Source organism: Tribolium madens, unplaced genomic scaffold (assembly GCF_015345945.1).
Source record: "Tribolium madens isolate multiple individuals breed KSU strain unplaced genomic scaffold, Tmad_KSU_1.1 Scaffold_20;HRSCAF=117;Tcas5.2_LG4, whole genome shotgun sequence".
Lineage (NCBI taxonomy): Eukaryota > Metazoa > Arthropoda > Insecta > Coleoptera > Tenebrionidae > Tribolium > Tribolium madens.
In genome coordinates this window covers 5,184,806-5,200,597 of record NW_025400985.1, presented here as the reverse complement: position 1 = coordinate 5,200,597, position 15,792 = coordinate 5,184,806, and the positions used below count along the sequence as shown (strand labels likewise).

Below are 15,792 nucleotides of genomic sequence, written 5' to 3'. Positions count from 1 at the left end.
ATTGTGCAGAAATCTACAGTTTTTAACAAGGACACAAATCGATCATAAACGACAATTTCCTCAAAATAAAATTTAAAAAATATTTCACTTTCTTGCTAATAAAGATAAGAATGGCGAATGCGCCGGGCCAAATATCGTCCATTATTTTACAGTTTTGAAATAAACGTGTAGCGTGTTGTTAGATTATTTACTTGGCTATAAAACGTTGAGAGATACACAGTTGTCTGTTTATTGTGCCTTGACGAGATCGGAGGATAGGTGGTTAGCTGCAGTGGTTTCCTTCTCCAATTTGTTGATGTGTTTGTGTCAGTAACGAGTTGTTGACTTAACTAGACAGCAAACGTATTACTTTGGGTGTCGTCAATTGGTTGATTCGATCAAGGGGGAAGCAGCTAATGCACGTGTGGCCCTCCCTTAGTCTAATCAAATACCCATTTATCAAATGGCATTTATGAAATCCGATAAAAATAAGGATCTCGCTCATCGTCCGGTATTAGAGCAAAGCGGAGTCGGAATTTATTTATTGTTCGATCTCTTTCGGGATTTTATATCGTCCCCGAAGGTAATTGCACAGGTAATGTTTGCGCCTTAAACTCACAAGTATAAAATAAACCACGTGTTGCGCTTGTTTAGACGGAAGGCCTCTTTGGTTTTCGCCTCACGTCCAACTTCGCTCTGCCTTCGAGCTTCAGTTTTCATGACGACGATAAAATAAAACAGTATAGTGGAAGTGCACAGTTTTCACATGTGGTCTACATACATGCAAAAGGGGCTCGAGGGCGACCACATATCATCACGAAAATTTTTTGTTTGTGTGTAGGCTTTAATTTCTGTCAGATAATTGAAAAGTTTTGAATTCAATATTAGAGAACGATCGAAAAATATAATCGAAACAAATTTTACTTCTGCACAGATAAACACGTCTTATTACGAAACTGTAGCTATTGTTTTGTGCTTTGAAATTACAGTCTCTCGATCTTGTTTCGTTTTATTTTTAACTCGTTTGCAGGGATTCCGGTTTTATAAAACAATTCCGACAGTTTTCAATTTGGTTGTTTTTTTCTAAACAATTTAGCGAAGTGCTTTATTGGCAAGCAATTCATTTAATGTTGCGAATTTACATTTGAATTACAAAACCGCTAGCCTGTTGCCGACATCATCACATTTCGGTCTATTCTATTTACATTTCGTTAAAGCGAAATTAAATGTACACAATGAAACAATATTTTAAGTTGTTTTCGTAATTCTTGCTTTGCATTTTGTTAGAATTTCAAATACTCGCGGCTAGTTTCTCCTACTTGAATATACATTTGTCGGAAACTCTTTATTTTCTTATATTATTCACAATTTTAAATTTAAATTTGACAGTAGCTGGTAAATTTAACAAGCAAGTTTTTAATTAGAATTAAAACAATAATATTTTTATGAACATTTTTTTAATGGTGGATGCGCCGGGCAAATGATAAACGTAATGAGAATATTATTTGTGTAACTACAAAATAGTGAATAATTAGTTTCGTTTTTGTGTTAATTTAAGGTTGAATCATATTTATTTTCTCCAAATTCTCATTTGTTAATCGATGTTAATTAATTAATCATTAATCTCGATAATTAACGCGTTCGTTGCCCCACAACCTTGAAATTTTTCGATCAATTTTTGGTGACAAATTCATGCATTAAATAATATTCTTAATTAAGTTTTAGTTGTAATTATATCTTAATTTAATTATAATTTTTTGTTTTTATAAGTTCTGTTTTACTGGAACTAAAATGATTGGTGCATTGAGCAAGTAATTTTTTATGAAAATATGTTTTTATTTTAAAACTAGAGTGTATACATACACAATATTTTTATTGCTTATTGTTACTTGTGAAATATTTATACAGAATAAGATACTAGGTACATGAAAATAAAATTGAAAAAATTCAGGTTATAAGAATTTCGAAATTATGGCGGTTTAAATCACTTTGACTATATTTATTTTTGTTAGAAAAATAATTTTACATGTTTTTTGCTGCAGGCTATTAGAAAAGCAAACAAAGAAACTGTATCCTGAATTATAATTATGTTTGTGGCTTTTATTGACAAAGTTTTTGTACTTTTACTGATTAATTATGAAAAAACATATACAAGATCACATTAAATAGATATAAAAAATAAATGTGTTTTTTTTTGACAATTAGAATTTTTTAAACAATTTTTCTTGTTTCTGGTATCTTATCTTACTTGTAATTTTTTTTTGATTTGCGAGTTGTAAGGAACAGCCTGTATAATTACTAGTAGTAAAGTAATAGTTATTTATTACTTCTTCTATTGAAGTTTTTTCAATTTCGTTTTTAATATACAAAGAGAACAAAGTTTTATAACATCGAGTTTAAAAGTTGCAAACTTTCCGTAGGAAAAAACACAATAAAGTAGCTAAACAATTTTAGAAAAATTTTGATGTATTACAATTTCAAGCAAAATTTAAATATTATGAAAGGTAAAAATTGGTGGCGGCGAGTTTTCTTTCTAAATACAATTCTTACAATATTTGTAATGAATTTTGGAATCAAAAACTTGGAAGCAATTAAGCGATAATTGAAAAACATACTAAATCACAATGAAATTTTTTTCAATCACTGAAAGTTTGTCAAAAGCTTTGCAGTAATTAAATTCCTTTCAGTAAATTAATGAAATACCGTTTTGTGTATATTTTTATTAATCAAGTTTTCTAATCTAATTTTGCACACTGTCTTAAACACATAATCTCGGGTGAGTTAATTAACTAAAAACTTGCAAATTCCGGGCATAAAAGAAAAACTTGAATACGTTAACCGCTTCTAACCACCGAGATGAGACTTTTAAAATAATTAAAGGGTCGTTATTCAAAAATGTGCCAACGTTTAATACGAAAAAGAACAGCTTAATTCAAGCGTCGATCTTAAAAAAAGAACGTATTTTACCCTGACACTTCCGGGGGGTGAGATTAATGTGCGATATCCGGCATAGATGTATCCAAGTAAGGCCCACAAATCAACCCTCAGTGACGTACAATTAAAATCGAATGCGTGCAGATCATGTTAACACGGTATTTTTATCACTTAATGAAGTTTAGTACCATCGGGAAGATAAGGAATTTACCATGGATGGGTGATAAGATCGGAAATAGCGTGATAATGTAATAGTGGTTGCTTGTTGCGGTAAAATAATGGCTATTAAGAACATTACACGAATAAAATAAATTGAATGGTTTGCGGCCCATATATCACATGAAACGCTTTTTGGACGAATAATCGAGCTTTTGTGGCCGGTTTTTTCAAATTTTTAATTTTTTTAAACGTGTGTTAATTAACCAAATGCTTGTTTGGAGCAGGTGGTATCATGTTCTATTAGTTGTGGTTGAGTGAGCACCTGTGCTACTGTCACAAGTGTCGATACTACAAACATAATCCAATTATAGAAACGAATAGACGCTTGAATTTGTTTACCAGACTCTCTCTGTCAAAACACGAATTAATAATCCCTGTTTAAATTATTCAAGTGGATGGAATTTCTTCGTAGTTGACTCGAATTTCGGATGTAAACTAATAAAATTAAATACGACTGCTTCAAACATTCAAAGACTCAATTTAATTAGAGACGAAAGCAAATAGCTACCGGCTAGGCAACATACAATACAAGGGATCGAATTTGCATCCCCTTTTTCGCGACGGGAGCGACATCTACCAGAGACTAGTCCATTGCGTCCGTTCGGTGCCAGAGGGCGGCACTTGTGGTGTATTTGAAAAAATGCGCTTTTGTTTATTTAATTTTTGATTTTTTTGGAATGTTGTTATTAATTTTATTATTGTTTGCAGCTTTCCGAACTGGAACAAAGGGTTTTGGAGGCGGAAAGTCGTGCGGAAGAAGCCGAGGACAAGGTAAGATGAATATGTTCAACATCGATTGGAAAAGAGATAGAAGTGGTCGCATGGCAACCCGAATTTCACTTTCCCTATCGTCTGTTATTGATTATTTTCCGTCTCGACGCTGGCGGTCATGGCGTCTTTCAGCTGACAGAAAAACAGAGAGTCGCTATAGGTTTTTGTTTCGAGTTTTGTTTTGGTTGTTTTGTTTGTGCGACGTTTCGTTGTTTGTTTGGGGGACATTTTCAGGGAAAATGTAAGTCTTTTTATTTTATTTTTCGACACATTTGATGTATCTTCAATTTGTTTTGGATTTGCATCTCACGATAAGCATGCATTCGAAAGCTTTTCCATGAGTTGTCTTTATCTCCGTTTTTTCGACTTTATTTTTTAATATTTTATTGTTGTAAAGTCGGTGTTAAAAAGAATTCTTGATGTGGAAAAGGAAACGTAATAAATTATTCACAATTGTAGATCTCGAAAAAACAGTTCGAAGCTTATCATTATTTCAAATTCTACAGAATTGATTAAATTTCTTCTTATTTTGAAAAAAGTCAACAAACCCCAACACGTGTTTAAATGTCAGGTAGGGTCAGTGACAATAGGGTCGTGTTAGCATTTTTTGTACTCCTATCATCGATTTTTTCCTACTCAAAACACCCGAAGGTAGTAGTAAATCGTGCTTTATTTATTCAGTAATTAAAAGTTCAAACATGTGCAGATGATGAGTCATTTAATTTTAGCGTACGTACATAAAATTAGGGTCGAACCCCCTCATGTTACAGAGTACAGCTTTATATGTATGAATGTATGTTTTTTAAATCTCACAGCTGCACGTGCCAGTGTCGTTATCACTACGTTTGTAGGGTTTTAAAGCTGGTTAAGTTGATTTTTCACGTTTCCACCATATGTTGAAACTAGTTGAAGAGGTTTAAACAGTTTAAATATTTTTTCTCTTTTTGTGACGCAAAATGTTCCGAAAATGTCTTGGTAAGTGGAACATAATTCCAGAGCTTTTGTTAATACTAGTGTCTGTCGTACCAGTTCTTATTGTGGGATTTACGAGATTCGCATTTCTTCATTGTGCGAAATGCCGTAAAACCATGTTTATATCTGATGTCGTTAATTTTGAGTTCACTGTATTCAGGATTTAATTCGTGCAATATGAAAATACATCATCGCTGCTTCATGCGCTCAACGCTTGATGAATTGGGGTTGTTCATTGATTAAGTAACCATATTTTAGTGTAAAAATGCACTTTAGGGTGCATATTATGAATAAATAAGAAGCAAAAGTTGAAGAAAAAATGTGGATTCAATAAAATGACACTAATGTAGAATTAGTTTAGCAATTACATATGTTTTTTAAGAATACTTAAAAGCAGTCACTTTGAAACACAGCTTCTAAATAAACATACAAAAAGTATTTGTTTTAACAACCGCAAAGTGTCTTAAATTCGTTACTAGACTTTGTTTTCTTGTTTCAGTAAAAAAAATATTTGTTTGGGGAGTTTTCAACCATAAATAAATACCTATACCTAATTAATCACAAGTTCTAATTAAAATTTAAGTATAAACTAGAGTTGAGGTCACGCTCTTTTTTTCCACTAGAGATTCTAAGCATGTCTATCTACGAGTATCTGTATACTATAGTAATTTACGAATTCAGGGCTGTGATAAGGCCATAACGACCGTGGGACCATAATCATCCCGCGGTCGTTATGGCCCTTAACAGCACGTGGTACGTCGTCGTCAATGTCACATTGTGGCATAAAATAAATTACTTGGCATCATGAAGTTTGTTAATTTGTCGTCAAACCAATTTTGTTGTCAAAATGTAAATTATTTATTTATTAATTTTTGAAATGACCTTGATGAGTTGAGCACTTTTTTTGAATTTCACTTTTTTTAAAACAATAATTTTCAAATTCTGAAAACATCAATATTTGAATATTTAACTGTCAAAACCTCTGAACAGTCGTGAATACTACTATACAAGATGATACTATGATATCACACTATAAAAACACTGCTGGACCGTCCAAGAATGGTTCAAAAATATCCATTTATGGTTGGTTCAAAATAAGTCCATGTGTGTACATCCAAGGAATAACCTTTTGGTCCATATGTGGACGGACCAATTGGGATCCAGCATTGGATGATCCATAAATGATCCACAGACATTTGTACAATGAATGTCCATGGCGGTCAATAGAAGGATCTTGAAGAATCTTGAAAATTAATGCCAAAATCACTGTCGTCATGATTTTCAGTTTAAATCTAACCGCTTTGGAAACATATTTCACTGGTTGCTAAAAAACCGAATGGGTGGGCAGACAAAAAGGCTCCAGTAAAGTAATAATAAAAACTTTTGCTTGGAGCACCTTGTTAAATGTAATTTTTTTTTCAAGGCTTCTTTGACAAAATTATTTTCAAGTTGCCACTAGTAAACGCAAAACTTCTTTTTATCACATTTCATTAAAACACTTTTGCTTTAAGTGACGTTTTGGGTTGGACCCCTCAGTGGCTAAAGTGTGCAACCCCATTACCCTATCCTTTTACAGCTATCAGTTCCCCTCATGAATTATCGTCAAACTCTTATTTGCATATTTTTTCATCAGCCGTTGTATCATATTTTCTTTGTTATACTCGTATGTTGGCAATTCTTGTCCGTTGGCGATTTTTCTCATGCATTACGTATTTGCAGTCTTTCGATTTTCGACGTGGAAGTTGTTTACAAGCTACTAACACAAATATTGATTCGGAGATGAACTCCTTTATTACAAGGCGTGTCTTTATTATTGATGTACCAAGTTTCCAGATACTTCGTTTTACGAAACTTAATAAATTATAAGTGGAAAAGCTTCCGACAAATTTCCCGATACAAAAAAAGTTTTTTCCTGTTCGTTTCGATTAAATAACCGGATGAAAACGGATTGGAGATAATTAAATGTAATGAAGAATTTATACTCATGTGGGGTTGTATTTTTTTCATAATGAGTTAACTTGGGGTAGGTCTTGAATACGGCCAAAATGTCAATTAGCTGATGTCACAATATCACCCCTTTGTCACGTTACAATTCAATTTACTTACCCTTAAGTGTTTGAAAACTTCGAACACATGTTTTTGTCGCATGTCCAAAACTCCAATTGATAGATGTTCTCCACAATTCCGTCCATTTTTTCTCTTTTCATCCCCCGAATTAATTAAATCCAGCCTATTTGTGGAAATGACAGCATCTGTGACCGTATCCCCATTTATCACATTTGGAATCTGCGTTTAACAGTTGCGTAATACGATATTTTGTCAGATTTAACTACACAACCCCTTGCTTGTTTGTTTGCAACCGCATCAGAATAAGGGGGTGGTTACAATAGCCGATGGTCTCCCCCACTATGGGGAAGTTTTGTGACAAGCGTCGGGACGCCTTGGCGCCGAGTTCACATCGGCATGCACTCATTTTTAGCCATTGCAGACACTGTATACGTGCTAAGTTTGTGCCGTTTGGGCTTTAGTTGGAACCGAAAGGTTTTAGTGTGTGGATGGGGAGCGCTAATACCTTCGTTTTTCGCTTCAGGAGTTAGGGTGGAAGCCAAAGGCAACATGGAAATGCACGGTAAACTTTGTAGATTTATACCATAATTGGTATTAGGCCAAACGTGCGATTTTAATTAACAGTTTGTCTAACGTTAAGTTGGTTTTTGCCTTTTTTGTTCCATTCATCGTTGCCGATTTAACCTCAGGCGAGGTTATGGTTTGTTTTTAGGACGAAAATAATTCGTTTCAGTAACGCTTTGTCTCCAAGTTGCGTTCCTGATGTAATTAAGAATTTTTGATGCTTGGAAATGAATGAAGAAAGTTTAAAGATTTAATTTTTATCTTATCTATAATAGATTTGGCCATTTTCAGTAGAGGAATGAAATATAGTTAAAGATTCGCTTTTTTGTAAGATAAAAAGCAGATACATATTGTACAAAAATATTCATAACAGTGGGATCTTTTTTGTATCTGGGTGTGTATTTGCTTCATAACCGGATGATTCCGGCTAAGAGTCTGAAACCTTTGCGTGTGACTTTTATTCAAATGACTCCAAAATTTATGAGATTCCAGCAATCGATCGAATTCCAGCAAGCTCTAATGCGTAGGTATCCTCTTTGTTTCTAGGTGCGAATAATGGAACAGAAGCTCGCATGGTCGCAGCAAAGTGACCCGAACAACCTCCAGATCCACCGTTTAGAGGGCGAAGTGGAAGAGCAACGCCAGTTGCGGCTCCACGACGCCCGTCAAGTCGAAGCCAAAGCAGCTCGCATCAAAGAATGGGTGACGAATAAACTCCGCGAACTTGAACAACAGAACCAGACCCTTCGTGAACAGAATATCAAGTGCAATCAACAACTGGAACTCCTTCGAAACCACTTAGCCCTGGCGGACCGCCGGAGATCAGAGAGTTGCTCGCCGGAGCCGAGACAACACACATCCACTTCGAATTCAGCGAGGACTAATAGACACAGGAGACATCAATCGGTTTGCTTGAGCAGTAATTTCGAACCGGCAGTGCCGAGCACTCTTGTAACAAGTGTCAATTTCGGGACGAGTAATTCGAGTATGGATCCGTTGACGGACGAGCTGAGAGCGGCCGTTGATAATCTGAGTATAGGGAGGGTTCCCAGTAGCAGTGCTTCGGATCCGGATTTGGCACATGATTATGCCGAGATTTACACGCCGAGCAGAGAAAAAGTCCCCTGGCCTAGGGCTCCCACGCCGCCGATTCACAGGTTTCCCAGCTGGGAGGATCGGATTTATCAGGTAATACCTAGAGTCAAGTTGATATTTTTTACTTCTTTGGGTATTATTTTTGGCAAATAAAAATGTTATGGTATTCAATATAGGTGGCAGCTGACGGTTTAACTTTGACCGGGACCACCCCCAGCGACATTGGCCCGGAGCAGGCGGGGTACCAGGATATTCCAGTTCCGGTTTATGCTACTGTCAAAGGTCGGGCTAGTCAGATCCGATCGATGCCCTTTACTGGTGACTCTTCGGATGACTCAAGTGACGGTGAAGGTAACAACACTACCGCTGTCGATGGTACCAACACTCATAGTAGGAGTTCCGGTGATACTTCGGGGTCAAGTCCGGGAAAACGAACGGCTTCCAGTAGTAGTGGTTCTCCTAGTAAAAGCAAAACTCGAGGTAAATTGATGTTTTGTTTATTTTCATTCGCTTTTTGTGTAGAAATCCCTTCATTAACATTGACACGAAGGTGTTTCAGACACTTCGTTTGAGAGTGGTATGTCGGATGATTATGCCGTACCACCAGATGCTCTCAGTTGTGATACGACTAGTCTAGAATCGTCAATGTTGCTTAGGGCATCTTATTTAGATAGCCCCAAAAGGATCGAAAGTTTAGAAAAAAGTGGGTCTTTAGCAAAATTAGGTATGTCTCAAAGAATAACAAAAAATAGGGGCTAATTTATTTTGTTCTATTAGGGGGAAAATTAAAAACGTGGCGTAAAAAATGGTTCGTGTTGAAAAACGGCGTTTTGACTTACTACAAGAGTCAAAGTGATATAAACCGCAAACCTCAGGGTCAAATAATCTTAGACGAAGTCTGTAAAATAACTCGAGCCGAAGGCTCGAATACTTTTGAGATAGACACTGGCAAAAAAACCTACTATTTAACAGCAGATTCAATAACTGCGATGGAAGACTGGGTCAGAATACTTCAAAATGTACAACGAAGAAACGCAACCAAATTATTACTAAGCAAAGAAGAAAACAAACCGTCAGTTCAAGGGTGGCTAACGAAAGTGAAAAACGGTCACGCGAAAAAATGCTGGTGCGTGCTTATTGGGAAAATGTTTTTGTATTTTAAATCGCCCACAGACACGGTAAGTTAAAATTATTAGAGATTTAAAGTTTTAATGTGTTGGTGTAGACGCCGGCAGGTCAAATCAATATGCGTGACGCGCGAGTTGAAGAAGTCGAGCATTTATCAGATTCCGATTCGGAAGAACGAGATACGGAACATCCGGACTTAACCATCGGAATATTTCCAACAAATCAAGGACCTACGTATTTATTGTGTTTAGGGAAACAAGTACGTGACTGGCTTTTATCGTAATGGGGAATCTTTCTATTTTGTTATAGGAAAAAGATTCGTGGTTATATCATTTGACTGTAGCCAGCGGCGGCGGCCCGAGCACAGGCACACAATACGAACAATTGATACATAAATTGATGGAAGTCGATGGCGATTCAAACTGCGTCTTGTGGAGACATCCGGTTTTGTTACATGTGCCTTGTACGAAAGACGGAGCGATACCCTCATATTTCCCACTTACGACATTACCGACTGAAACACTACAGGTATCTACTCTATTCAAAATAAAAATAAAATTTCACCTGAGATTACTTTTTAACAGGCCGAAGCAATCAAACTATTCAAATGTCTCCAATTATTCATGTCGGCGGCTGTTGATCAAGCCGGAATCGATTATCACGTGGTGTTGGCACAAAACGCATTACAACAATGTTTAGACATGCCGGAATTACAAGCAGAATTGATTTGTGCGTTAATTAAACAAACGAGTAAAAGTTCACCCTTACCCAAACTCGGAGTCCAGGTATCTACACAAAAGTTGCTTAAAAAAAGTGTAAGTGTGCTTTTTATATTTAGTTTTTATGTCGAATTTAGTTTAGAAAGTCGGAGTTTCAAACGTTGAAAGTCCGACTTATAGTTATGTTAAGTTTTTAAGACAAGCTAAGCTTTAGCACTTGCCAATGGATGTCCCCGACGAAAATGGAATAATTTTACCTTTCATTTTCTAGTATCACAGGGGACATCCTTATTTAAAATAAAACACTTCAGTGTTTTCTTTTCGCACGATTGAGAAGAACTATAAAAAATCAATGTGCATAAACTTGATTTCATTTGCCCTTGCATGAAACAGCAACTTTCTTTAAACTGTTGCCTCTCCTCCACTAAGAATGTTGGTGTTTCAGTTTAGTTTCTTGTTTTGGATGTTTTTAGACCCTAGAATAGAATAGATGCCTGCGTATGCATCGTTTCTTCATCAAAGCAGAAGCCATTTGGTTTGGGGGTCATCAAAGTCATTTTGTTTTCAACACACTCAACACTAATCATCTACATCTCAAGCATTGTGCCCCCTTTCTGCTTGTCCCCTTAGTCATGTCCAAATATTCGTCTTCTAGCCCCATATACAGAAACACCAAAATTCTTTTCAGCAACTTCTTCTTTGCGCGACTCAAAGTTTATTCACCTGCGAAACGACTCCCAGTATAAACAGTACTTCTGACCAACAAATTGCATCTTCCAATATACAGGCGGTCCAAGAAGAGAAATACAAAGAGCACAAGGAATGTTACAAGGAACATAAAGATCATAAAGGACCTCCGAGTTATACGTTGTTGCAAGGATGGCAGTTGCTCGCATTGGCTGTTAGTTTGTTCGTTCCGAAATCGTCAAGATTATTGTGGTTTTTGAAGTTGCATCTGCAGAGAAATGCTGACAATAGGACAGAGTGTGGGAAATATGCGGCATATTGTGAGAGGGCCTTGGAAAGAACAATACAAACAGGTGAGCAATTTTTTATTTTCGAAATTTTGGTATAATTTAGTCTATTGTAAGAGCAGCAGCGGCGTAACTTACTGACGAGTCGCTCATGGATACGCATTGATTCGATTGAGTATATTTCAGGAATTTTAATTTCGGTCTTTGATCCGTCTCCTGGATTAAAATCTGAACCATCTAAAACAAGTTTAATTAAAACAGATGGTTTTAAATCATTTTTTTTTACATTAAGTAAAATTCCAATAACGTGACGTCCGCAAATTGTGTTCCCATACTGTTTTAAATAATCACTGAATTCGGTTGGATTTAAATTTTCAATTGCATTCATTCCCTAAAAAATAAATCAGATTTGTCTCACAACACGAGAAAATTACCATAAGGTCCAAGTTGTGTATAGATTCGTATATGTTAGTGCAAGATCTGTCACAATAAGTGTAACGAAATTGGGACCCCCAGTGACAAAAATCGGACGATATGATGAAGAGATTTTCCGGATCTTTTAAATAATTTACGAAAATTTTTCCATAGTTTAGGTGTTTTTCCGCGCTTAATGTACCAACAAGAATTGGAACTATCGTGAACTGATCCTTATAACTGAAATAATTGTTAAATTATAAGTTTTTTGGAAAAAAAATTACCATTCCATGACTTTGGCCACGTAAGGTAGTTGCATCTCGATACTGTGCTCTTTCTCGTCAACGTTCAAATCTAATAATTCAAACTGACCTGTACTCTGCAATTCACTATTAACTATAGAAAAAAAAAATGTTTAAGTAACTCGAAAACATGTTAGTTTTACGGACCTTTAGAATCTACCAGCAAGTCATATAAAGGAGTCTTGTAATAAGTTGCAGTCGTCAAGGCACACCCCGATAAACCAAAATGGTGGGAAGGCCCCAAAATAAATATTCTTCTTACCATTTCGGGCATTACTTGTCTGTAAGCCCATGCCGAACATGATCCACAATATCTGTATCCAGCGTGCCTAAAATAATTATTTTCACGAGCAGTAGAAAAAATTTCGTGTGTAACTTACGGTGTAATCAGAGCCCGTGCGGGGCCGTGAACGTATTTAGCTTTTTGCAGCCATAACCCAAGCTGGTTCGATAATTCAATCTCTGAAAAACTTACGTAATTACAGGCGAAAAAATTAAATAATACTTGCCTGAATCTGAATACCAACTACCAGCGTGTTTTGCTTTCCTTGTGGGCATTTTCTGAAATCTAAAACACATACTTATTATTATCTTGATTTAGATTTTGAATTTTGGTCGCCCCCCGTATAACATTTAAATATTGCATATGTCTGCGCAATCACACTGCTGCCAATCATTACTCAGGCCCGGCAACCCCTAAACGGTTCCACCAAATTTAAACAAACCAATTGGCAAATACAACAATTCGATGCTTTATTATTATTAAGTACACCAAAAATAATAGAAAAACTCACCCTGTCACCTAAATCAAACAAATTAATAACACACTGATGTCAAATTCTGTTCACTTTTTTCAACTAGTCGATTGGATTATTGTTAAATTTGATAAAAATGTAAGTTGCGTTTGTGTCGAGTCGGTGGTTGTCGACCGCAATAGCGCAGCGAAGGGAATGGCGATGAGAGTATCGGATTGGGGGTGGCGTTTGGCCGCTTGCCAACTTAGGTTCGCAACCCTAATATGGATCACGTGGTGCGCGCTGTTATTGCCGCCGCTTTTCCAATTACAAATTGACTTGAAAATTTCTAAATTTCCCGATTCGAGATTACGATAAAATTTCGCAACGCACGGGTGACATTTGAGTGCACGGAATTATGTCATTGTCATGGTTACGCATCGCATGGGCGGGTTTTCAATTATTTAGTGGAAATTATTTTCCTTGTGAAGTAAATTGGAAATAGATGATTTCGGTCGCAAGGATCAAAACATCGGCACTTGAAAGAAAATGATTGATTTTACAAAATTATTTCATTTCAAAAAAATGTTTTTGCTTGATATGTTTGCAGGAGGCCGTGAGTTGAAGCCGTCAAGGATGGAAGTCCTTAGTATCTTGCTCAAGAATCCTCAACACCACTCATTGCCCCATTCGATGCCCGTCCATCTCCTCAACGGCACATATCACATAACGAGTTTCGACGGTTCAACCACGATAAAAGAATTTCAAGATAGTTTGGCGCATGAGATTTGCTGTCGGGTCAGCAACGGTTTCGCGATTTTCAGCGACGACCCCATCGAAAAAGACCTAGAGCACACTCTCGACCCGAACGCAAAACTTTGCGATTTAATATCAAAATGGGAGATTGCGTTACGTGAGAAAGGTTTAGGTAAATTTGAAAACAGTCGGGTGATTCGACTGACTTATAAAAACCGTCTGTGGTGGAAAAACAGTGCTCGGTTAGAAACGGACAAAGAAAGATTACTTCTGTGTTATCAAGTCAATAAGCAAATTGTTTCGGGTCGATTTCCGTTAAGTCGAGAATTGGCATTGGAGTTGGCAGCACTGATGGCGCAACTGGATTTGGGGGATTGTACCTTCGGATCACATAAAAACACCAGTGTAAATAATACTTTAAGTAATCAAGGGACTTCCAATCGACACCAAAGCCCTAAATCGACGACGAATGGGACGTTAAGTCCGCCAACTGCCATTCAAAATTCTAATACTCTAAGCGCCTTGAATAACGTGCACGGGATTCTTACAGCTCACTCGAATCAAGCTCTCAACGCCATTGATAAATTCTATCCGTATCGATACAGAGATCAATTGACACAAGAAGGTTTGACAGAGCTACAAGCAAAGCTTTTGGAGAAATGGAGGGGTCTGAAGGGCCGAACTCAGTTGGACTGTGTCCGTATTTATCTCACGTGTACCCGGAAATGGCCCTTCTTCGGCGCCACGCTCTTCCAGGTTGATATACATAAACAAAATAAGTGAGAATAAACAATGCTTTCATGTTTTTAAGGCCCGTTTGCGTCAGCACGACTCGCCGATGATTTGGTTGGCCGTCAACGAAGATTCCATCACGATCCTCGACCTTGCAACGATGCAGCAACGAGTCCGGTACCCATACACCAACGTGCTCACATTCGGCGGTTGTCAAGAAGACTTTATGTTGGTTGTGACACAAAACGACCAACAACCCTCCCAAAAATTAATCTTCTCGTTAAGTAAACCGAAAATACTCGAACTGACCTTACTCATAGCCGACTACATGAATCTCTTAATAAATAATCCTGGTACGCCTTTATTAGGTACTTTAAGTAGGGGAACTATGGTTTCCGTTAATCAGTCTGTGGTAAATCAATCTATCATTAGTCAAGCTATAGCCAATCAAAGTCAACCCGATATTTTAAAATCGACGCCTGATCATGGGGTGCAAAGGTCGGATTCGAAGAGGAGGACGCATGTGGATTCAGGACTTGCGTGATATTGACGATATCACAAAAGTTACGATGGCTGACGATGTCAGAAGACGGTATCGTTTTTTTAATTGTGATTTTTCGCTTTTTCTGTGGCAGATCGGAGATTGTATATATCGTGTATGTGGATGTATATAGCGATTATTTATTACGTTGGACAGTTGTATAAATGCTTTTTTAATTGATTCACTCATGTTTTTTTTAATCCCGGGGATAAGTTGAGGCCTACGATTTACATTAACAACTTTTATACAAACCTAATATATGTAATTTTCATTTTTTAAACATTGCGCAATTGCAGCGTGTCTTGAAATTCAGTGTCTCCAATTAAATTACAAAAACAATTTGTTTCGAATGCTGATCAAAGTTTTTTGGTAGAAATAGAGGCTAAGCTTTTTTATAGAAACTGATCCAAGAGTAAGTGTGTCGGAAATATTTTGGCAGCCACTATGAACCGTTTTCGGAAAAATTGGCTAAACGTAATAGACTGAATTTTAAAACACCTAAAACGACGGTATGCTTTAAGTTGATTTTGTTGTGGTTTCCTAGTCTTTTATATAAAAATGTATGCATGTTTGACAATAGTTACCATTATGAGATTTTTTATGATACAAGGGGCACCAATATTTTTAAATGTATAAGAAAAATTTTGGTGTTTTATTTTCCTGTAATAATCAATCTAATAAATGATGATTTTTCTCATATACATTTGATATTAATGATCCCTAGGTATTATTAATTTATTATTTATACATAAATAAAAGATTTTAAATAAAACTGTGGGCTTATTTCGTCCTTTTGAAAAACATACATAGACAATGAGTGTATTTATTTTCTTTTTCATAATCGTATTTTACAATCATAGGCCAAAAATGATGTTCTTATAAAAAAGTAGA

The 15,792-nt window shown here is 36.5% G+C and overlaps 2 protein-coding genes across 12 annotated transcripts in view; one reads left to right on the top strand and one right to left on the bottom strand.

Annotated features, from left to right (window-relative positions):
• LOC123005371 (uncharacterized protein CG43867) overlaps positions 1–15,600 on the top strand; it is an 82,731-nt gene extending 67,131 nt beyond the window's left edge. For 3 of the 11 annotated variants that reach the window (XM_044399083.1, XM_044399090.1, XM_044399091.1), the window contains 11 exons: positions 3,841–3,903; positions 8,053–8,694; positions 8,778–9,081; positions 9,152–9,325; positions 9,379–9,779; positions 9,827–9,988; positions 10,039–10,257; positions 10,314–10,544; positions 11,137–11,488; positions 13,483–14,384; positions 14,440–15,600. In XM_044399083.1, the coding sequence (XP_044255018.1) occupies positions 3,841–3,903; positions 8,053–8,694; positions 8,778–9,081; positions 9,152–9,325; positions 9,379–9,779; positions 9,827–9,988; positions 10,039–10,257; positions 10,314–10,544; positions 11,137–11,488; positions 13,483–14,384; positions 14,440–14,904 (3,915 nt within the window). In that variant the 3' untranslated portion in view covers positions 14,905–15,600. Of the gene's footprint in view, positions 1–3,840; positions 3,904–4,014; positions 4,145–7,366; positions 7,505–8,052; positions 8,695–8,777; positions 9,082–9,151; positions 9,326–9,378; positions 9,780–9,826; positions 9,989–10,038; positions 10,258–10,313; positions 10,545–11,136; positions 11,489–13,482; positions 14,385–14,439 lie in introns of those variants that run through there. The other 8 variants (XM_044399085.1, XM_044399094.1, XM_044399086.1 and 5 more) reach the window with 7 other exon arrangements.
• Positions 11,488–12,922, bottom strand: LOC123005382 (protein MEMO1-like). Its single transcript, XM_044399106.1, has 7 exons — positions 12,648–12,922; positions 12,519–12,600; positions 12,286–12,467; positions 12,121–12,232; positions 11,857–12,076; positions 11,709–11,813; positions 11,488–11,659 (listed from the first exon to the last, which is right to left on the bottom strand). Exons 1-7 carry the CDS (start codon positions 12,715–12,717, stop codon positions 11,525–11,527), a joined length of 906 nt encoding a protein of 301 aa, XP_044255041.1. The 5' UTR covers positions 12,718–12,922; the 3' UTR covers positions 11,488–11,524.
• Positions 15,601–15,792: the final 192 nt, after the last annotated feature.

Coding starts and splice junctions, on each gene's coding strand:
- LOC123005382 (XM_044399106.1), bottom strand. CDS start 12,717: ATGTGTTTTAGATTTCAGAAAATGCCCACAAGGAAAGCAAAACACGCT. Junction 12,233..12,285: donor CTTGCTGGTAGATTCTAAAG/GTCCGTAAAACT, acceptor TTTTTTCTATAG/TTAATAGTGAATTGCAGAGT. Junction 11,814..11,856: donor TACACAACTTGGACCTTATG/GTAATTTTCTCG, acceptor TTTATTTTTTAG/GGAATGAATGCAATTGAAAA.